The sequence below is a fragment of the Saccostrea echinata genome, unplaced genomic scaffold (genome assembly GCF_033153115.1).
Source record: "Saccostrea echinata isolate AGI-Se365-2 ecotype Australia unplaced genomic scaffold, CSIRO_AGI_Sech_v1 ptg000001l, whole genome shotgun sequence".
NCBI lineage: Eukaryota > Metazoa > Mollusca > Bivalvia > Ostreida > Ostreidae > Saccostrea > Saccostrea echinata.
The window spans coordinates 33,165,002-33,187,450 of record NW_026889750.1 but is presented as its reverse complement, the minus strand read 5'-3'; the positions used below and the strand labels follow the sequence as shown (position 1 = coordinate 33,187,450).

At 36.7% G+C, this 22,449-nt stretch overlaps 2 protein-coding genes across 2 annotated transcripts in view; both read right to left on the bottom strand.

Annotated features, from left to right (window-relative positions):
- Nucleotides 1-18,216, bottom strand: part of LOC133196904 (uncharacterized) — a 34,760-nt gene extending 16,544 nt beyond the window's left edge. The window contains exons 1-14 of the mRNA XM_061332755.1: nt 18,204-18,216; nt 17,898-18,031; nt 13,099-13,419; nt 12,771-12,969; nt 11,789-12,048; nt 11,374-11,593; nt 10,239-10,487; nt 9,831-9,971; nt 9,309-9,512; nt 8,788-9,033; nt 8,378-8,573; nt 5,071-5,237; nt 4,636-4,800; nt 66-194 (exon numbers count right to left, since the gene is read on the bottom strand). Of these exons, the coding sequence (XP_061188739.1) occupies nt 66-194; nt 4,636-4,800; nt 5,071-5,237; nt 8,378-8,573; nt 8,788-9,033; nt 9,309-9,512; nt 9,831-9,971; nt 10,239-10,487; nt 11,374-11,593; nt 11,789-12,048; nt 12,771-12,969; nt 13,099-13,419; nt 17,898-18,031; nt 18,204-18,216 (2,644 nt within the window). The remainder of the gene's footprint in view (nt 1-65; nt 195-4,635; nt 4,801-5,070; nt 5,238-8,377; nt 8,574-8,787; nt 9,034-9,308; nt 9,513-9,830; nt 9,972-10,238; nt 10,488-11,373; nt 11,594-11,788; nt 12,049-12,770; nt 12,970-13,098; nt 13,420-17,897; nt 18,032-18,203) is intronic.
- A 44-nt stretch (nt 18,217-18,260) lies between these two features.
- The window catches only part of LOC133196893 (mucin-2-like), a 65,279-nt gene continuing 61,090 nt past the window's right edge, over nt 18,261-22,449 (bottom strand). Inside the window, exon 18 of the mRNA XM_061332744.1 lies at nt 18,261-18,320. Coding sequence (XP_061188728.1) covers nt 18,261-18,320 — 60 coding nt within the window. The remainder of the gene's footprint in view (nt 18,321-22,449) is intronic.

The window sequence follows — 22,449 nt, the reverse complement described above, 5'->3', positions numbered from 1 at the left end:
ATAAATGTTTTTTTTTTTTTGAGTCACTACTTACTATGGTTTGATGCTTTCATATTTATACCTACCCAGACAGGCCTGGTTCTGATTGACATCGGTTCTGTACCCTGGCTCACAGCTACAGCTGAAGGATCCAAGAACATTTGTACAAATCTGGTGGTCAGAGCACTGACTGCCATTGGTACATTCATCTACATCTGTCAGCAAAAATGTTGTACACTCAGTCCGTTAGCTTTACTCCACAATTAAAATGTTGGTAAAAGTTTTGCGTAACACAATGTATATGTATTAACATGTATTTTAACATATTTTCAAAGTAGATATCCACATTTTACTGCATCAAGAATTACCATTCTCAATGTTTAGATTCCTCAAGTTTTCATAATTCTTTTTTTCTTTTGAAGACTTCATAATAAAAATGTATAAGTGCAGTTTTTGAATATTTAAGATAATTTCTATCAAAAAACATTAAGCACTTTTAGTCAATTTCACAAACAAAAATATTCAACTAGATGTGTTGTAAAGCCACGAATGCCCCCGCAGGCAGCCAAAATTTCAAATAGCAAATTGTAAATTGCACATTTCTAGCCAAGATAATAATTACAAAAAATGAATTTTTAAGTCTTTTCCAAGTTCAAGGGGGAATAACCGTCAGAAATCTTTGGACCAGGACTACATTCAAACTTGACCTTTATTTCCTGGAACAAGAGGCCCAAGGGCCTTAACGGTCACCTGAGTACAACACAACAATTTAGAGGATCCATAGAGTATTAAAATGAAAGGTGAAGCTTTGTTGCCCAAAAGCAAGAAAAATAGGGTGATCAGGATCCACAAAATAATTAGTCTAGTATTCATTAACAGTTCATAGATTAGGTTCTAATCTGTTCCCCATTTATCACTATTACCATAAGTATATTAACAAACTATCAGTGCTTCTATACCATTTTAATTCCTTGTTGTAATCTCTTACATTGGCCTCTCTTGGTCTTTGATGAACATTTAATAAGACAAGTTATTTTTGTCTCATTTTTATTTATCTATTACTTACAAGTCCACCTGATCATTAAAACTATGAAAATACTTTTTGTATTATACAATAAAAATTCTTGCATAATTCTCTTATTCTATTAACCTTTCAAGTACATTATTTACAGTGATTAATTATCAAAAGTAAACGGCAAAGGGGAATAACTCCTCTCAGTAGAATGCAAATTGAGCCCTGGCTAGGACCAGAACACTTGACCAAATGGTCCAGATGTTCAAAAATCTGGTAAAAATACCCTTCCTTATTACAACTTTTACTCTTTTTGCCTCTGATATGCCCAAGTGCAGAGAAGATTTTTAAGAAATAATGCATTTTTCCTACAGATTCACTATATTATCAATAGAGCCCCCCCCCCCCCCCTCCTTCACCACCGAGAAACACCAGAGCCTCTCACCCTGGGACCAGAAGTTTGCTCTTCATAAGTAATCACTTTCTTTACATGTATCTGCTTAACATTAAGGAGCAGACAGGATTATTTAATAGAATTAATGCATTTTCACTATATTATCAACAAGCCCCACCCTTACACCAGCACATCTGACCCAGGGGTCATGCAATTCACTACTCTGGAAGAAGCACTCTTGCTCATCATAACTATATACTTAGATTCTCTGCTTTTTAACCAGAAGCAGAAAAGAATATTTTCAAAGAAATTTTGCTTTTTCACTATATAATCAATAGAGCCCCCCCCCCCCCTTTTTCACCAGAACCCTTGACCCTGGGGGCATGAAATTCAAAATTTTAGAAGAGGCATCCTTGCGTATCATAACAATGTACTTAGTTTGTTTAAATAGTACCCAGGGGCAGAGAAGAAGATTTTCAAAGAAATAATTCACCTTCACTATAGGAGCTATATAGCCCCAACCTAGCACCAGAACTCCTGCCCCTGGGGCCATAAAATTCACAATTTTGGAAGAGGCGTCCTTGCTTATCATAACAATGTACTTTGTTTAAATAATACCCAGAAGCAGAGAAGATTTTTAAAGCATTAATGCATTTTCACTATATAATAAATAGAGCCCGTCCTAACATCAGAACCCCTGACCCAGGGGCCATGAAATTCACAATTTTGGTAGAGTCACTCTTGCTTATCATAACTATGTATTTCATTTGTTTAAATAATACCCAGGAGTAGAGAAGAAGATTTTCAGAGAAATAATGCACTTTCACTATATGATCTATATAGCCCCCCCCCCCCCCCAGCACCAGAACCAATGACCCTGGGGCTATGAATTTAACAATTTTGGTAGAGTCACTCTTGCTTATCATAACTATGTATTTAATCTGTTTAAATCATACCCAGGAGTAGAAAAGAAGATTTTCAAAAATAATGCACTTTCACTATATGATCTATATAGCCCCGTCCTAGCACCAGAACCCCTAATCCTGGAGCTATGAATTTCACAATTTTGTAGAGTCACTCATGCTCATCATAACTATGTATTTAATTTGTTTAAATAATACCCAGGAGTAGAGAAGGAGATTTTCAAAGAAAAATGCACTTTCACTATATGATCAGTATAGCCCCACCCTCACCCTAGCACCAGATCCCTTGACCCTGGGCTATGAATTTCACAATTTTGGTAGAGTCACTCTTGCTTATCATAACTATGTATTTTATTTGTTTAAATAATACCCAGGAGTAGAGAAGATGATTTTCAAAGAAATAATGCACTTTCACTATATGATCTATATAGCCTCCCCCTCCCCTCCCCCCCCAGCACCAGAACCCCTGACTCTGGGGCTATGAATTTCACAATTTTGATAGAGTCACTCTTGCTTATCATAACTATGTATTTCATTTGTTTTTATAATACACGGAGGTAGAGAAGAAGATTTTCAAAGAAATAATGCACTTTCACTATATGATCTACATACCCCCCCCCCCCCCCCCCCCCCCGCACCAGAACCCCTGACCCTGGGGCTATGAATTTCACAATTTTGGTAGAGTCACTCATGCTCATCATAACTATGTATTTCATTTGTTTCAATAATACCCAGGAGTAGAGAAGAAGATTTTCAAAGAAATAATGCACTTTCACTATATGATCTATATATACCCCCCCCCCCCAGCACCAGAATCCCTGACCCTGGGGCTATGAATTTCACAATTTTGGTAGAGTCACTCTTGCTTATCATAACTATGTATCTAATTTGTTTAGATAATACCCAGGAGTAGAGAAGAAGATTTTGAAAGAAATAATGCACTTTCACTATATGATCTATATAGCCCCACCCTAGCACCAGAACCCCTGACCCTGGGGCTATGAATTTCACAATTTTGGTAGAGTCATCCTTGCTTATCATAACTATGTATTCAATTTGTTTCAATAATACCCAGGAGTAGAGAAGAAGATTTTCAAAGAAATAATGCACTTTCACTATATGATCTATATAGCCCCCCCCCCCCCCCCCCCCCCCAGCACCAGAACCAATGACCCTGGGGCTATGAATTTCACAATTTTGGTAGAGTCACTCTTGCTTATTATAACTATGTATTCAATTTGTTTCAGTAATACCCAGGAGTAGAGAAGAAGATTTTCAAAGAAATAATGCACTTTCACTATATGATCTATATAGCCCCGCCCTAGCACCAGAACCCCTGACCCTGGGGCCATGAATTTCACAATTTTGGTAGAGGGCTCAATGCTTATTACAATCATGTCAACAGTTTGACTGCTTGATGTCCAGGAGTAAAGAAGAAGATTTTTAAAGATTGCATTAATTTTGGTGGTTTTAGCCCCACCCCTCAGGCCCCAGGGGGGCAGGGACCATGAAATTCACAAATTTTGTTCCCCTTCACACATAGATGCCATATGCAAAAATTGGCTGAAATTGGTTCAGCGGTTTCAGAGAAGAAGCTGAAAATGTTCAAATGTTAACGCACGACGGACGACGACGGACAAAAACAGATAGCAATAGGTCACCTGAGTGACTCAGGTGACCTAAAAATACCTTCATATGCAATTTCAACCTTATACATACATCCCTACAAAAGTTAGAGAGTGGAAACTGAAAATTTCTTATTTTTTTTTCTAAGTTCAAGAGGGATAACTCTGTCAAAAATCATCGGATAAAGATCAAATTTGAGCTTAACCTGCGTATTCCTATAATGTATCCATATGTCAAATTTGAGTTGAATTTGTGCAACTGTTGCCGAGATAATGAACGGAAAGTCAATGATGACAGAATGACAGAACAGGGTAACACTATATGCCCCCAGCCATTTTATGGCGGGTGCATAAAAACTGACTTTTGAGTTTAAGTCCAAGTTTACAAAAGTCAAGGAAGCTTGATAGCCAACAGCAAAGAAATCAACTTATACATAGTTACATGTAATTATTCGATATCCTAGGTATACACTGTAAGTTCATATATATATAATTATATATTTTTAAAACTACTGGGAATGAAAATCACCTTGCTTTAAGGTTGAATTTATTTTTTACTTGTTTTCCTGTATATGAATGTTGACAAATAATTTATCTATATTTGATGTATATATCAAAATATTTTTAATATACCCACACATGTACATTTGTATATGTATATAAGATGACTATTTCCTTAAAATTTCCTTAGATATGACATACCCACACACTTCCTCTCGTTGCCATACTTGTAGCCAGCTGGACAATCACTGCACTGGAAGGCTACTCCTGTGTTGTTGTGTTCTGTGGGGGAGTTGTCTGTACATATATGAGGAGGCTGACAGGGGTTGTCATGACAACCATCCACATCCACTGAGCAGTCCACACCTGTATTAATGGTGTTTACATTGTAACACAAGATGAACTCTAAAATATCTGATATAGGGAAAATAGAAGAGTTCTGTATATGGTCCATGAGAGATACTGCACATGCATGCCAGTACAGGTGATAACTAAAATTTCCACAAGCCATGAGGCCAGAGGGCTACTATAGATTGATAGATGGGTTAAGATAATTGTTCAAAAGTATTTATATTGTAAAGGAAATTTAAAACTTATGGAGATGAATTAATGTATATGAAGAATTAGCGTGCCTACCTTCATATCCAATGTCACAGATGCATGGTGCAGTAAACTGGTTAGGTTCTAATGTTGGTTTAGGGTGATCGAAGTCACAGGTTCCATTACTAGAACAGCCGGAACATTTGACAATAATCACTGTGAGAGTGTTTGATGCAGATCCAGTGTTGTCAACAGCCCAGAAACTACAGTAAAGACATTCAGTTATAACTAGAACTGTCCAAATGGGACAAATACCCCCCGCTGGGTTTTTCAGAGAAGGTACCAAATCACTAATGTTTTCTAGATGTGAGAGGTGTTCACAATTTGCTTAAACATTTAAAGTGAAAATTTAATTACTCATTATATTTTTTTTAATGAAAGAAACTAAGGTGCAGCCTAATAAAACATCAATACTAATAATTACAGTGTTTTTTATTACATTGAAAAAATAGTTTGCAACTATCTGTCATCTTTGTGAGACATGACACTCTGCAAATTGATTGTTGAAAAAAAAATTATCATAATTAATTATACAAAATCAAATTGATCTTAATACCTTTATATCAAACTCATTTTAAAAATAAATGGCTGGTTCCAGTAACTATGTATTTTGACAGACATAAATTACAATTAAGAGACTTAGACAACAGAGATCTTTATTTCTTTCTGCCCAATTCCCAGGAGATATAGATAAGACCTGCTTGATCAGAGATGCCCTAACAGCTTCCCACACTGAACTCATTAATTAATCTTTAACTGGATGCATGTCCACTCATTACTCCCAAGGGACAAATGGATTTACACTATCTGCTGTGTAATGTAAAAACTGTTTTTAATACTTTGTGATTTTCTTTTTTTAGTTCTAATGAGTTGTTTTAAGCTGTAGTTCACATTTTTGTACAGATGTTCTAGATTCTATGTCTCAAACCTTAGACATGAACCCGAAATGACTAAGTCAATAAAAATGAAAAAAAAACAACAACTGTAAAATGCAGAACAATTATCAAATAATGTTGAAAATATCAGGTGCACATCTTCATATGGTAAATAATAAGTGAACAAATTTTCATACAAATCTATGCAATAGTCTCTGGGAACAGATCCGGACAAAACCACATAATAAAAATGAAAAAAAAAACACCTGTAAAATGCAAAAAAATTATCCAATCATGATGAAAAAACCAGGTGCACACCTTCATATGGCGAATAATAAGTGTACAAATTTTCAGACAAATCCTTGCAACAGTTTCCAAGAAATGGTCCGGACAAAATCTCCTCTACAGACAGACGGACAGACAGACAGATGGGACAGACAGACAGACGGACAAGCTGATTCCAATATACCCCCCCTAAACTTCGTTTGCGGGGGGTATAACAAATGTACAGCAGGCACATTATATGTAAGGGTGTAGCGATATGGCTAAAGCATATCATATGTAATGCCAGATGAAAAATTGTGTGTTTTAAGTAATATGCAAAAAAAAAAAAAAAAAAAAAAAAAAAAATTTGGGAAGGTAGGTAGGCAATATTTTTTTATGCCCCCGTACAGTTTTTGCCCTGTCTGTCCGTCTGTCTGTTTGTCCACAAAAACTTTAACATAGCCCATAACTTTTGATTGGTTAGAGCTATGGCAGTCATATTTCACATGTGTATTCCTTGTGACAAGACCTTTCTTTGGGTACCACCATTTTTGACCTTTTGACCTTGACCTTGGTCATAACTTTTAAATTGCTGATGCTACGGCTTTCATACTTCATATATGTAATCCTTGTGACAAGACCTTCCTTTGGATACCAACAACTTTGACCCTTTGACCTTGACCTTGGAGTTTGACCTACTTTTGGAAAACTTTAACCTTGGCCATAACTTTTGAACTGTTGGTGCTAGTGCTTTCATACTCCACATATATAATCCTTGTGACAAGACCTTCCTTTGGATACCAACAACTTTGACACTTTGACCTCGGACTTTGACCTACTTTTCAAAAACTTTAACCTTGGCCACAACTTTTGAAAAGTTGTTGCTAGGGCTTTAATATTTAACATGTTTTTTCCTTGTGACAAGACCTTCCTTTGGATACCAACAATTGTAATCCATTGACCTTGAACTTGGAGTTTGACCTACTTTTGAAACACTTTAACCTTTGTCATAACTTTTGAACGATTGGTGCTTCAGCTTTCATCTTTCACCTGTATATTTCTTGTGAGAAGGCCTTTCATTAGGCACTATTAATTTTGACCATTTGACCTTGACCTTGATGTCTGAATTACTTTTGAAAAACTTTAACCTTTTCCATATCTATTCAATGGTTGCTAGGGCTTTCATATTTCACAGATATAATCCTCGAGACAAGACCTTATTTTGGGTACCAACATATTTGATTAGCTTTTGAGAATTTTTAACCTTTGCTATAAGTGACCATACGGGGGCATCAGTGTTTCACAAACACATCTTGTTACCTTTTTTTTAAGCATAGTTACTTAATATTCAATACACTGTTTTTTCATCATATATGTATTACATACACATAATTGAATATACATACACAACAAGTGTACTCTTCAAAACATTTTTACAGTCTGAGACATGATCTTATTGACTGTACCATGAGGAAACATTACTAGTAAACAAATTGACAGTTTAAAATCTGAATTTTGGAATAAAAAGTAGTAAGGTCTTTGGGTAAAATTAGCTAGGGTCCATCATGTTACCAGAAACACTCATTTTTTTTTTTGCCTAAAGGTGCAATGATATGGTAAAGTGTATTGTGATATATCATGATACATCGATGGGACTGCATTTTGATATGTATTGTGATATTTTTCTGTTTCCTTAATTTTTAAAAAAGATCAGAACCAGGTGGTACTTTTATAAAAATAGGAGGTACCTTGTGGAAGCAATTTTTAATTAAACTGTTATAAAATTTTTCTCCACTGAATATTTTGGCTGGTAAAATCATGATTTCAGCTGGGTAAATTATCAGGTACCGACTGATTTTGAAAGGCCTGGTTTTTGTATGTACCATAATATGGTACAATTTTTTGTGTACTGCAGTATGCTGGTATAATGGATTGCTGTTACAGCCCCAGTTATATGTATTATCATTATCAAGTAATGTAAAAAAAAAAAAAAAGCATTCAAGTCCTTGAGCAAACAAATTCACTCATTGAAGAGAGAGAGAGAGAGAGAGAGAGAGAGAGAGAGAGTTGAAATAAAATTTACAGTTTTAGAACACTGAAAGAGCAAACTCAATTTATATTCAACAAACTTGTAACAAAACAGTATAAGTTAAAATGCATATAAAACAACATACACCAAGTTATTAAATATCTGCATTGATTACCTAATTTGTTGATCAGCTGTGGTAGGAAGGTATGTGTAGGATATATTGGCTGTGCCCTTCCCAGTAGAATTACTATCTGGACCTACTACAGTTATCAAGTTTCCATCAGAATCAGAGGCTTCAACTACAAGTGTTAGGGACTGTCCTATTGTGGCATTGACCAGCAGGGCCCCCTTTATTTCAGGAGCTGTGTTAGCTACAACATATGATAAACAGATGCTTCACATACATTTCAGATGAAAAATACTGTTTTGGTCAAGTTGATAAATGTGTACTATATTTTGGAAGTTACATAATAAATATTACAAAGTTACTGTTAACACAAGTTAATAGACAGATTTGATAAAATTTCCAAATTTTGAGCCATTGTAACAAATAACATTACAGTGGATTTCCAGGCTGATATTTACCTGCTTGTAGTTGCCTCATTTCTAAGGTTTCAAGGATGTTCTTAGAATTCTCTGCTATAGCCTTACTTTGGGTGGCAAGATAGTCATAAAGACAGCCAGAATCTCCTTTACATGTCTCATTTGCCTTCTCAATCAATGATGCTTTAAAGTCCTCGAAAAACAGTGGCACAAAACTGTTGTTTTGAAACATCGCACAGCTTTCTCCAGCTCTGTAGGAGAATATGGAATTTGCACTATCTAGCCGCCCTAAAAAGAGAGTAAATCAAATGATTTGGCTGAAATTATCTTAAGAGTTACAGAATGTTGAGTATCCATTATATAAAGCAACTGCATGTATATAAATTACACAATTTTGAACTGTTAGTCAATTTTAAAATATTTTCTTATGCTAGTGTCATAAAAGGTATTAGACAATGCATATGTTTAACATTTTATTGTTCTATGTGTATGCATTATGCCATACTGTTTTGAACAGTAGTTTAACATTTAGGAGTTATTGCCCTTTTTCAAGCAATGCTTACAAGATTCTCCAAAAGTGTAATATATATCTTTTTCACTGGAGCTTTTCGACATCACTGAACCATTTCTCAAGGTCAGGTCATCTGTGGGGTCACCGTTAATATTTCCCAAAAGTCCCCTGTTTTCGGTCTCGTTTGATAAAGACTTGGGAATAAGGATATTCAAATCCAACATTAGGACATCAAATGATACTATTAAAGCAATTTCTGAAAAAAAGTTAAAAGTTTTAGGAATAGCAATGGAAATGTTGTCAGAATAAAAAACAATGATGATTTTAAGTTTTGAAGATAAATAATAACTTGTGTTTGACATTGTTAACTGGTAAGCAGGAGAAAAAAATCTAACAAATATACCTGCATCATGATGAATAAATGATTGATTTCACTTTTGATTTCAAGGTAGTAGAAAAATGACACATATTTAGATTATATTCATCATTAACGCTTCACATTTAAAAATATAAACCAATAGAAAAGTCCACAACAAAATAAAGTTTAGAAATACATGTACTTATACTGTCTAACCTGAAGGGAAAAGAATCTGAACTGAATGATTGTTGACTTGAGATCTGGACAGACGAAGCTTATTATTCTGGGAACATTCATAACTGGTGTCATTGTAAAATTCATTGGTGACATCAAGCCCATTACAAAACACAATTATTCCTACAAAATAAAACATTCCAAGTTCAGTTGACAAAAAAAAAAAACAGAAATGAACACTACCTATCTTTAGAATAATATTAAAGGATAGAACAATATCTATTTATTTCTTTTTTCAAGTAAATCAAATTTATACTTGCTTAACAAACAATTTAAAGAGAGAATACAGGATTTAACAACAAAAACATTAATGGTATGCAGAGCTAACTGTGAAGAATACACAAGTTTAATTCATTTCTTTCACAATCAACAAATCCATAAAGACTGTACCATTTTTCTCAAGGTTGACCTCAACTTGAGCAGTGACATTATCTTCTCTTGCAGCAAATGCACTAAATATAGTGGCATGAATTTCACTACCAGTTTCATTTTGTGCCAGTGTTGTACGGGACTGCAGCTCAAAAATGATTGATCCACTAGAAATGTTTTTGACTTCAAGCATGGTGTATTCACCGAGACCATTGTATGTATATTTAAGACCATCTATAGTGTTAATGTGTGGATCTCCATAGCTCACTCCTATAAATATAGACAAAATAATTAAAATCAATTTCTTATTACTCTTTATCTACTTGTACCTGAAGTAGTGATGGGAAATCGGAAAAAAATCATAATCGATTATCGGTAATAATCGGCTGCACATAATGAAATAAATATAAAAAAGTTAAACTTATTCAGATTTAAGTTCAGATTTTCCCCCCCAAAAATCATTTAATTAATTATATTCATATATGTTTATTCATTTTTTCCTTTATTGAAGTGGATTTCTGATTTTAATAACGTTTACAGATCGTCTGTACTATTAATATTTTCCTGTGTATATGGTAGTAAACCTCTTAATATTGTCTGTTTTTCTGTTATTAGTCTGACCCTATAATCAATCATGGCGGTAAATATCAACATGGCAAGGATACCTTCGATATTTTAAACATTCATCACTACTTTAAAACTCTTTGCACGTGGATTTGGTAATAAAATTAAAGTATTACAATATTATTTTTTGTCAGCGATGTCGGCGACATTTATTTTGTAATCGATTAGTAGCATCGAAGAGCTCCTAACGACCGACAATCGATCGTCGGCGACAATTGGCCCATCACTAACCTGAAGGTTGAAATATTATTCAGATTTCTCAGATTGGGGATTTTAACAATTAAATATTTGCATGGAGCAAACATTACTACCATAAATGCATTCCTCTATCCATCTTCTTTCTCCCAGTGAACATATGATGAAGCACATTAAATATGTCATCAATCAGAAATTAATGCAAACATGCGTTAACTGATATTAATTATAATTTTCTTGTAAACTCTTGAAAAATAATGAACAAAAGACCTGAGATGTTGTGGGTACATGGAAAGTATAGATTGTGTATCAATGTGTCATTTTCAGTTTTACATACCACTTTCTGGGGATTTATAGTTCAAGCAGTTGTCTGATGTCCTTTGAGCAAAAAATACATCACAAAGCCCTGCCTCAACACAGCACCAGTTGTATGGCACAGTGTCGTAGCTCTGGGATAGGGAAGGGTAAAGAAGAGGGTTATACAGGTAAACATAGCCAGAACCAGCCACACCTGTCAGCAATGGCCCCTCAGCAGAGCTGCTGCTGTAGCAACATTTCTACAGTAAAAAGACATGCATGTAAATAAACATAAATAAAATAAACTTTATTCAAAACCGACAATCTCACAAAGTACAATTAATAGTTGTCTGAGTGCATGGAGTCTGATTGAAAATTTGTTTTAATTTCGTTTGAACTGTAAAGTGTTTAATGAACTCTTGCATCATATTATGGATATCTTTATTATGTCTTACCCTAGTGAAGGAATAACCAGTAGGTGAGTGGACTTTGAAATAACAGCCTGGTTCAGCAGAACTAGCAATGAAGCGAGGATCAGTCTTGACCTGGCGGATGTTACATGGGCATGCTACCAGCAGTGAGTGAGCCAGGGCAACCAACTCCTGCTGCGTCTTCGCGGTGGTGATTCTCCAATTTTGGCACCTCTCTACGTAATTTATGGCAGAACTTGAACAAGTGTCCAGTTTGTAAACCCACAATCCTTTGGTATTTTTGGCTAAAAAGGATATGAAAATAAATAAAAATTGGATCATAACTGAAAATGTAATCATGGTAATAAAACATAAGAACTTCGACAAAATCAGAAATCAATTTCGTGACAAAACAAAATGAACAGTTTGAAATATTAGCATTTCTAATGTAAGGTACTTTAATAAATTAAAATTCAAATATTTTTTTTTTCTACCGGGCAACTTGAGCATTGTCTTCTACATTTTATTGTTGTGCAATTAAGGCCAAAAAATAATAGTCTTGTTTCCTGCTACCAGCCTGAAAAAAATAGGGTAGGTAGGTAGGAAAATTATTTTATATTTTTATTTTTTTCCGACAGCATTTTTTGGATATGAACTAATATAAGACCAAATTAAACATGTCACTGGTCAATATTGTCTTTTAAAAAAGAAATTTCATGTCTTTTTATGCACAACTCAAGTGGTATTTTATGAAAGTCCATATTTAAAACAAGAATTTCATGAAATGCTTGTTTAGTGTTAACACGGAAACCGATTACAGTGACAGAACGATAAAATTCTGGAAATTCATGATTTTTTTTTCTTCCAAAACTTAAAAAAACTTTAGGGTCGGGTGCAAAAAAATAGGGTAGGTCAGGTAGCAGGAAACAAGACTATTATTTTTTTTGGCCTAATCTGTACAAATAAATTTTATTAACTTGTCAATTCAAATTTCTTAAACATGAAACAGCCTAAAGAAAGGTTATACCATTATCACCACTATTGATGACTTCGTCATATATGGCATTCGTGAGGGATCCTGGGTGGTTGAAGATGCTGCTGGGGGAATTTCCACACTTGTAACCCAGCATAGCTGGCTTTGGAGGCAGGAAGTTCATGGTTTTGAATAAATATGCCGTGTAGGTTGTCACTCCATCACTGGTCAACAGGAGTTGAAAGGTAGCATTCTGATCAAGAAAAATAATTATTATAACTAACCACTGCAATTTAACAAAAAGGGGGGGGGGGAGAAAGAAACTCTCTTATTAATTAAGTCTCATAATGATATTGAACCTGAGGCTTACAATGGCGGCTACCTGTAGAGCATGATTCAGTGCAGGAGATTGCACCACATTTTCCCAAGTGACTACAAGTGCTGTGTTTGGCTCAAACGATCCAGCTACACTGCTATCTCGGAAGTTTTCCACAACTATTGATTTTACTTCGGACAATGTATTTGAGACATTTGCAGTTCCAAATTTGTTGTACAGCTGATACCAGATTTTAGAGTCCGTTTTTAGGTCAATATCTGACCAGAATGGTGCCACCATTTTCTGTGGATTGTTGTTTGGTTCAAGAATGGCTGGATTTGGACTTTCATAGTTTGAATCAAATGTAATGTATCCATTGGTATATATCTGAAAGGAACAGGAATGAAACACTTCAAATTGATTGATAAGGATAATATTATACAAGCAAATATTTTCATCTATCATAGGGAACTGGTCTAAGTGTTATAGATTGATTTCATGCATTAATTCAAATATCATGTAAATATATTATATCAGGTATTTATAAATTAGTATATAGTATAACACTCCCTATTAATATCTAAGCCAGTCAATCTCAATAACAATATATTTTTTGCTAGATTAGAATATAGATCTCTCATCCATTTAAATTAGTTCTCCTGTGTATGGTATATAGGGTGGACAGTGGGATCCTCCAGTACACTACTTTTACTTATTATAGCTAGGTTTGTTACCGATTCTACAGAAATATATCAGATCGATCAATCTCTCTGAAGGTGAGGAGGTGCCGAGCCATCTATGAGATTGATCAGTCTATATATAATAATATTTCTGAAGACAGTCAGTAACAAAAGTAAATTTAAAAAATTATTTATTAAAAAGTTATTTATTTTCTTGAGGATCATCATGTGACAGACATGAACACACGCACATTTATCAAATGAAGACATGGGTCACAAAGAAAATGACAAGTAAGAAAAAAAAAAAACCCCAAAACTTCACTTACAAATAAGCACAAAGCTCTAGGCTAGGAAAATTGCCTCCCAAGTCCTGTGCATTTCAATATTGTAAACAATTTCCCCCATATATTCCTCCCACACGTGGTTAAAGTTCTATGGTTATCAGTACCCATTGACTTCCAACATGTCGGCCAGGGGGAATAACCGTGACAGAAAAAGTAACGGTTATAGGTGGAAAAAGTACATTAATTACGACCAGAAAGCAGTATCCAAATATGGTAGGCTTACACGATGTTAAGACCACTAATCTGTATTAATATCATAAAAACATAGACCTGCATTATTCTGTTATTAGTGCATATAATATTTCATTTGTGGTACTCGAGTGTCAAATCCCCGCCTTTTTTTATGAGATTAACTCTTACGATCTTACATTCGACTTTCAATAATGATCAGACAAGTCCGAGATAACAAAATAAGCCTAGAGAATTTCCGGGTTTACTGTTTAATACATATTTCCAAGGTAACCAAGAATTGGTGTCTCAGGCTGTTATAGGGTGTGATATGGAAAAGGGTATGTCTAGTATTTGATCATTGTGACAGAAGTATCTAACGTTAGAGTTCAATACCATAAAGACTTAAAGTATCATAATGTGTTTTAGCAAATATTGTCCCGACATTAAAATTAGGCCTAACTCATAAAGTGTGCATGAACTATCATGTTGTAAATTTTGAATTTACTAGGAGTAGGTGGAGGTAAATGCATAATTTACAACATGTCTTTATCATGTTGTAAATTTAACATTTACCTCCACCTAGTAAATTTTAATCAAAATTTTACAACATGCATAGGCGTCGGAACCGGGGGGGGGGTGCTAGGGGGGCTTAGCCCCCCCCCCACTTTTTTGCAAAGATAGACATAATATAGGCATTGAAAACTGGGGCTTACCTTTTTTTGTTGGTTTCGCCCCCCCCCCCCCCACTTTCAATTAGCCCCCTCACTTTCAATATGCTTCCGACGCCTATGACATGATAGCACTTAGCCTACAATATATTTCAAATACCAGGAAAAAAAATGGACAGCTTTGGTCATCAAATTAACTGCTCTGAAAATTGTCTGTGTGCATATAGGCCTACATGTCCATTAACAGATTCCTTTAACTAGAGGTACATGTTTAAATATTCGAAAATACACCGTTTGTAGTATCCCACTATTATACCAGCTATAGCACCTGACAAATTCATGAAACCCCCAAAACAAAAAAGAAACCCCAGACCTAAAGTTTTTGAAGATTATGAAACAACAAATATAATAGACAGTAGAGTAAGGAACAACAGCAAAGCAAGCCCCCCCCCCCCCCCCCCCCGTGTCACATTAAAGCCCCAAAGGGATTCTGTGACGCACAGATACAGATACAGAATGAGATATTATACAGAGAACAAATAATTTGATTTCCCTTTGCCTCTGTCTTCTCTTAACACAGTGTCATAGCTTGACGTCATAGTAGACCGGTTGAGACGTCATAGCTTAACAGTTGTGAGATTGAAAAACATTACTTAGCATGGATTTTAGCAACATATTTGGGAAGAAATTTGCAGTTTTAGCTCTACCAAGATGGTTAGTTATCTCTATCTTATGACAGGCCAGAAATTATTTTTTACTTACTTTGATATCCTTTCACACTGTGAGAGAATATCATTTTGGTATCATTTCACGCTGTGAGAGAATATCACTTTTATTCAATTAATAAATCACAGTATTTCACTGTTGAATTCAAAATGTAATATATATATATATATATATATATATATATATATATATATATATATATATATATATATATATATATATATATATATATATTTTTTTTTTTTTTTTTTTTTTTTTTTTTTTTTTTAAATGAAGTGGGATCAATCGCAGATCCAGGAATTTTTTCCAGGGGGAGTCCGCCCCAGTCAAACAAATTAAACCCAGAAATTTTTTGACAAGCAAAAAAAAAAAAAAAAAAAATTTCCCAAACGTATCCAATCCAGAAAATTTCTTGACAAGCAAATATAAAAAAAAATTTCCGTAAAGTCCTTTCCCAAACGTGAAAAAACCTATTTTATGTGTGTGTTGGGGTGGGGGGGTGGGGGTGTTTGTTAGCCGATTCACTTCACTTCCTAAGCTTCAAACGTATAACTTTTCCTACCAACTTAACAGGGGTCCATGTTTTCTAGGAGGGGTCCAAAATCATTTTTTTATTTGCTTTTGTATATATATTAAATATAACTCTGCAAATTCCGGGGGGGGGGGGGGTTCCGAACCCTTTCTAGATACGTGCATTGGGATGGTACGTGATCAAATCTGATGAGAAGCTCTACTGGCTCCACAGGATTTCTTCTTCTAAAGATTCAGTATTTTCGTACTCGATCATTATTTTAGTAACCCACTTCATTTCCCAGTAAAATTTTTAAACTCAATAGTTATTATCCCCTCGCAAGGAGTGAGTGATTGAATGGGTGGAAGAGTGCGTTCGTTATGGTAGTAGTGTTATTCGTTGTGCTCTTTGCACACTGATCAAGGAGACTATCGTTGAAGAAGTTTCAACGTGTACATCAAATGATTCGCTATAATATTTTAAAACCAATATTTGTTTCTAAGACTTGAGATTATGATATATATGATCTCCCTCTGTATGTACGAGGGTTGTTCCGAAAGTTCGCGGACCATGTCAGTCTTCGTTATACTATTTTCAAGAAATTTAAAATGAGCACATCATTACATGTTAAAATATTTATTTTGTTGATGTGTAAAGTTTCATTCCATGTGATTTAATAGAAGTCATGTTATTTAATTTTAAAATCAACATGTTTTGTTTACCACGGAGCAAACTCTACAACATTGTAACGTCAAGAAAATAGCGATATGCGGTTCTCAAAAATACTCTCCCTTACATTTCACACAGTATGGCCCAATACCAATGCACTTACTAAAACGTTTCTTTATCACTTGAAATATATTTTGCTAACATTTGTTCCAGTAGCATAATTTTATTTGTCAATGTTATATTTTTGTTGTTGCGTAACTGTGCTTTCACAAGATCAGCACCTGTGAACCGCCTAAATCTCATGATGACCATACTAACTTTTTATAGTTTTTGAACAGATTTTTACAGATAATCCGTTTCTTTACAGATCCTCAACAAAACAAAACTGCATCGTTAACTGCTGCTCCGTGACGTTCTACGACATCTTTTTTGCCCTTTTCAATGAGGACTGCCTATCTTCTGAAATTGAGTTCTTTTCAACGAAGCAAGATATTAAGTCATAATTTGGAATATGAAACAATGTAACAGTTCTTAAATTGAACTTTTTTTTTGTTTGTACAGTGGTTGTGACTACATACATTATTTTGTGTATTGATTGTAAATTATGAAATTTTGACCTGCGGTGCGATCCGATTTTCGCATTTTTTTAAAACTCGAAATAAGTTTGAAATAAATCACGATATTTTAAATTTTTTTATACGTCATTTGAAGTTTTTGTTGAAATATTTCTACCAAATTTGGACATAATATGACGTTAAGTAAAAAAGTTATGACAGTAGTCCATGAACTTTCCGAACAATCCTCGTATATGGTGATGAGTAATTTAGTCTATATAGTTCACGACTTTATGTCTAGCTAAATCAATCTGCGTTCCAGAGATGTTAAACATTTCCAATACTATTATTTAATCTCACTGGTGACCAAGTATCTTTAAGCATGTATTTTGAACGAAGAGCTAAGCATGTAGCTGCAGTATGATTCTGAGTCATCTCAGATTTTAAAAGAACAAGTAGAAGATCAAGACTGGTTCATTTGGCACCGAATTGGTCTCCTGAATGCATCGTCATTGCCAGGGTTAATTTTCATTGATACTCACAAAAATTCTGTTGGAAACTACGCAATCACACGTAATTCCCACTGGGTTGTTGAGGACAGCAACCAAAAGGTCGTCACCCGCTCCACCTTCTACATCTCCTGCCATTGATCCAAACGGTAGTAACGTAGTAGAATCTATATAATAATATTGATTCATATTCTAAAAAAAGTAATAAATAAAACTGACAAATGAGAGAGAGAGAGAGAGGGAGATGTGTGTATACTATCAAAAGTACAGTCTAACATGTTTCCAGTATAAACTACACGTTTAAAAAGCTATATTTAGCTTTCAATGAAAAGATGGTACCTGATGTTGACATAGTAGTTAAAGATCCTATAGTTGTGCTCGGAGTAATCGCATCCGTTATTGTTGTTTCTGTAAATCCAGTAGAGCTGCTTCTTGATGTATCTGTTGTTGTCGTTCCTGTCATAAAATACATAGAGTGCTTTTAACTTGCAAGAAAATACAGTATCTTTACAGTTAAGAAGTGATATTTTAAATTTAGATATGACACAATCACTCAATATTTTGTATGAAAATATTCTCAACATGCACACTTATACTTAACCTGATTTGAAAAGTAGATAAAGTTTTTTATTTAAAGGACAATGTCAAAAATGCAAAAAAAGAGAACTTGTTACAAGCTTACTACGCTATAATTAGTGATACATAAATACATTTCAAATTTTCAATAAAGGTTAAAAAAAAAATTGTAAATTTCATAGAGATGCGATATTAAACAGAATTCTTTTCTAGGTTGCATATAAAAGTTGTTAAAATTATTTCTTCTATAGATTCATGCAGTTGCATAAGTCAAAAATATACGTGAAAAATGTTTATCAAAGAGGTTAAAATATACCGATAAATTCTACACAACTCATCACAAAATACGTGCCGTAAATATTCAGAAGATATATGTTGAACGATAATGGATTTATTGTAAAATCGCTTTCTCCAGCAGAATTTGAAGTGTGGAAAAATGTAAAGATATAGAAATATATTAAGTTGTAAAAGTGTTGACTGCAAATATTTTGCAAATATTAGAGTTGTTGGAACGACTGTGAGATTCTATACCTGTTGTGCTGGATTCAATACTGCTTGTTGTTGCGCTGGTTTCACTTGTCGTGCTAGGTTCTGTACTTGTTGAAGTGACTTCAGCGGTAGAGCTAGTGACAGTGGAGGACTCCGTGCTGCCTAGTGTTGAGGTTGTTGTGTCTGCAACTGTGGATGTCAATGTAGCTTGAGTTGTAGAGGTGCTGGCTTCACTTGTGCTGCTTACAGTTGTTGGAAGAGCTGTGGTGCTTTCTGTAGCTGTTGTGCTGGCTTCAGTACTGCTTGTTGTTGCGCTGGTTTCACTTGTCGTGCTAGGTTCTGTACTTGTTGAAGTGACTTCAGCGGTAGAGCTACTGACAGTGGAGGACTCCGTGCTGCCTAGTCTTGAGGTTGTTGTGTCTGCAACTGTGGATGTCAATGTAGCTTGAGTTGTAGAGGTGCTGGCTTCACTTGTGCTGCTTACAGTTGTTGGAAGAGCTGTGGTGCTTTCTGTAGCTGTTGTGCTGGCTTCAGTACTGCTTGTTGTTGCGCTGGTTTCACTTGTCGTGCTAGGTTCTGTACTTGTTGAAGTGACTTCAGCGGTAGAGCTACTGACAATGGAGGACTCCGTGCTGCCTAGTGTTGAGGTTGTTGTGTCTGCAACTGTGGATGTCAATGTAGCTTGAGTTGTAGAGGTGCTGGCTTCACTTGTGCTGCTTACAGTTGTTGGAAGAGCTGTGGTGCTTTCTGTAGCTGTTGTGCTGGCTTCAGTACTGCTTGTTGTTGCGCTGGTTTCACTTGTCGTGCTAGGTTCTGTACTTGTTGAAGTGACTTCAGCGGTAGAGCTACTGACAGTGGAGGACTCCGTGCTGCCTAGTGTTGAGGTTGTTGTGTCTGCAACTGTGGATGTCAATGTAGCTTGAGTTGTAGAGGTGCTGGCTTCACTTGTGCTGCTTACAGTTGTTGGAACAGCTGTGGTGCTTTCTGTAGCTGTTGTGCTGGCTTCAGTACTGCTTGTTGTTGCGCTGGTTTCACTTGTCGTGCTAGGTTCTGTACTTGTTGAAGTGACTTCAGCGGTAGAGCTACTGACAGTGGAGGACTCCGTGCTGCCTAGTCTTGAGGTTGTTGTGTCTGCAACTGTGGATGTCAATGTAGCTTGAGTTGTAGAGGTGCTGGCTTCACTTGTGCTGCTTACAGTTGTTGGAAGAGCTGTGGTGCTTTCTGTAGCTGTTGTGCTGGCTTCAGTACTGCTTGTTGTTGCGCTGGTTTCACTTGTCGTGCTAGGTTCTGTACTTGTTGAAGTGACTTCAGCCGTAGAGCTACTGACAGTGGAGGACTCCGTGCTGCCTAGTGTTGAGGTTGTTGTGTCTGCAACTGTGGATGTCAATGTAGCTTGAGTTGTAGAGGTGCTGGCTTCACTTGTGCTGCTTACAGTTGTTGGAAGAGCTGTGGTGCTTTCTGTAGCTGTTGTGCTGGCTTCAGTACTGCTTGTTGTTGCGCTGGTTTCACATGTCGTGCTAGGTTCTGTACTTGTTGAAGTGACTTCAGCCGTAGAGCTACTGACAGTGGAGGACTCCGTGCTGCCTAGTGTTGAGGTTGTTGTGTCTGCAACTGTGGATGTCAATGTAGCTTGAGTTGTAGAGGTGCTGGCTTCACTTGTGCTGCTTACAGTTGTTGGAAGAGCTGTGGTGCTTTCTGTAGCTGTTGTGCTGGCTTCAGTACTGCTTGTTGTTGCGCTGGTTTCACTTGTCGTGCTAGGTTCTGTACTTGTTGAAGTGACTTCAGCGGTAGAGCTACTGACATTGGAGGACTCCGTGCTGCCTAGTGTTGAGGTTGTTGTGTCTGCAACTGTGGATGTCAATGTAGCTTGAGTTGTAGAGGTGCTGGCTTCACTTGTGCTGCTTACAGTTGTTGGAACAGCTGTGGTGCTTTCTGTAGCTGTTGTGCTGGCTTCATTACTGCTTGTTGTTGCGCTGGTTTCACTTGTCGTGCTAGGTTCTGTACTTGTTGAAGTGACTTCAGCGGTAGAGCTACTGACAATGGAGGACTCCGTGCTGCCTAGTGTTGAGGTTGTTGTGTCTGCAACTGTGGATGTCAATGTAGCTTGAGTTGTAGAGGTGCTGGCTTCACTTGTGCTGCTTACAGTTGTTGAAACAGCTGTGGTGCTTTCTGTAGCTGTTGTGCTGGCTGCAGTACTGCTTGTTGTTGCGCTGGTTTCACTTGTCGTGCTAGGTTCTGTACTTGTTGAAGTGACTTCAGCGGTAGAGCTACTGACAGTGGAGGACTCCGTGCTGCCTAGTGTTGAGGTTGTTGTGTCTGCAACTGTGGATGTCAATGTAGCTTGAGTTGTAGAGGTGCTGGCTTCACTTGTGCTGCTTACAGTTGTTGGAACAGCTGTGGTGCTTTCTGTAGCTGTTGTGCTGGCTTCAGTACTGCTTGTTGTTGCGCTGGTTTCACTTGTCGTGCTAGGTTCTGTACTTGTTGAAGTGACTTCAGCGGTAGAGCTACTGACAGTGGAGGACTCCGTGCTGCCTAGTGTTGAGGTTGTTGTGTCTGCAACTGTGGATGTCAATGTAGCTTGAGTTGTAGAGGTGCTGGCTTCACTTATGCTGCTTACAGTTGTTGGAAGAGCTGTGGTGCTTTCTGTAGCTGTTGTGCTGGCTTCAGTACTGCTTGTTGTTGCGCTGGTTTCACTTGTCGTGCTAGGTTCTGTACTTGTTGAAGTGACTTCAGCCGTAGAGCTACTGACAGTGGAGGACTCCGTGCTGCCTAGTGTTGAGGTTGTTGTGTCTGCAACTGTGGATGTCAATGTAGCTTGAGTTGTAGAGGTGCTGGCTTCACTTGTGCTGCTTACAGTTGTTGGAAGAGCTGTGGTGCTTTCTGTAGCTGTTGTGCTGGCTTCAGTACTGCTTGTTGTTGCGCTGGTTTTACTTGTCGTGCTAGGTTCTGTACTTGTTGAAGTGACTTCAGCCGTAGAGCTACTGACAGTGGAGGACTCCGTGCTGCCTAGTGTTGAGGTTGTTGTGTCTGCAACTGTGGATGTCAATGTAGCTTGAGTTGTAGAGGTGCTGGCTTCACTTGTGCTGCTTACAGTTGTTGGAAGAGCTGTGGTGCTTTCTGTAGCTGTTGTGCTGACTTCAGTACTGCTTGTTGTTGCGCTGGTTTCACTTGTCGTGCTAGGTTCTGTACTTGTTGAAGTGACTTCAGCCGTAGAGCTAATGACAGTGGAGGACTCCGTGCTGCCTAGTGTTGAGGTTGTTGTGTCTGCAACTGTGGATGTCAATGTAGCTTGAGTTGTAGAGGTGCTGGCTTCACTTGTGCTGCTTACAGTTGTTGGAACAGCTGTGGTGCTTTCTGTAGCTGTTGTGCTGGCTTCAGTACTGCTTGTTGTTGCGCTGGTTTCACTTGTCGTGCTAGGTTCTGTACTTGTTGAAGTGACTTCAGCCGTAGAGCTACTGACAGTGGAGGACTCCGTGCTGCCTAGTGTTGAGGTTGTTGTGTCTGCAACTGTGGATGTCAA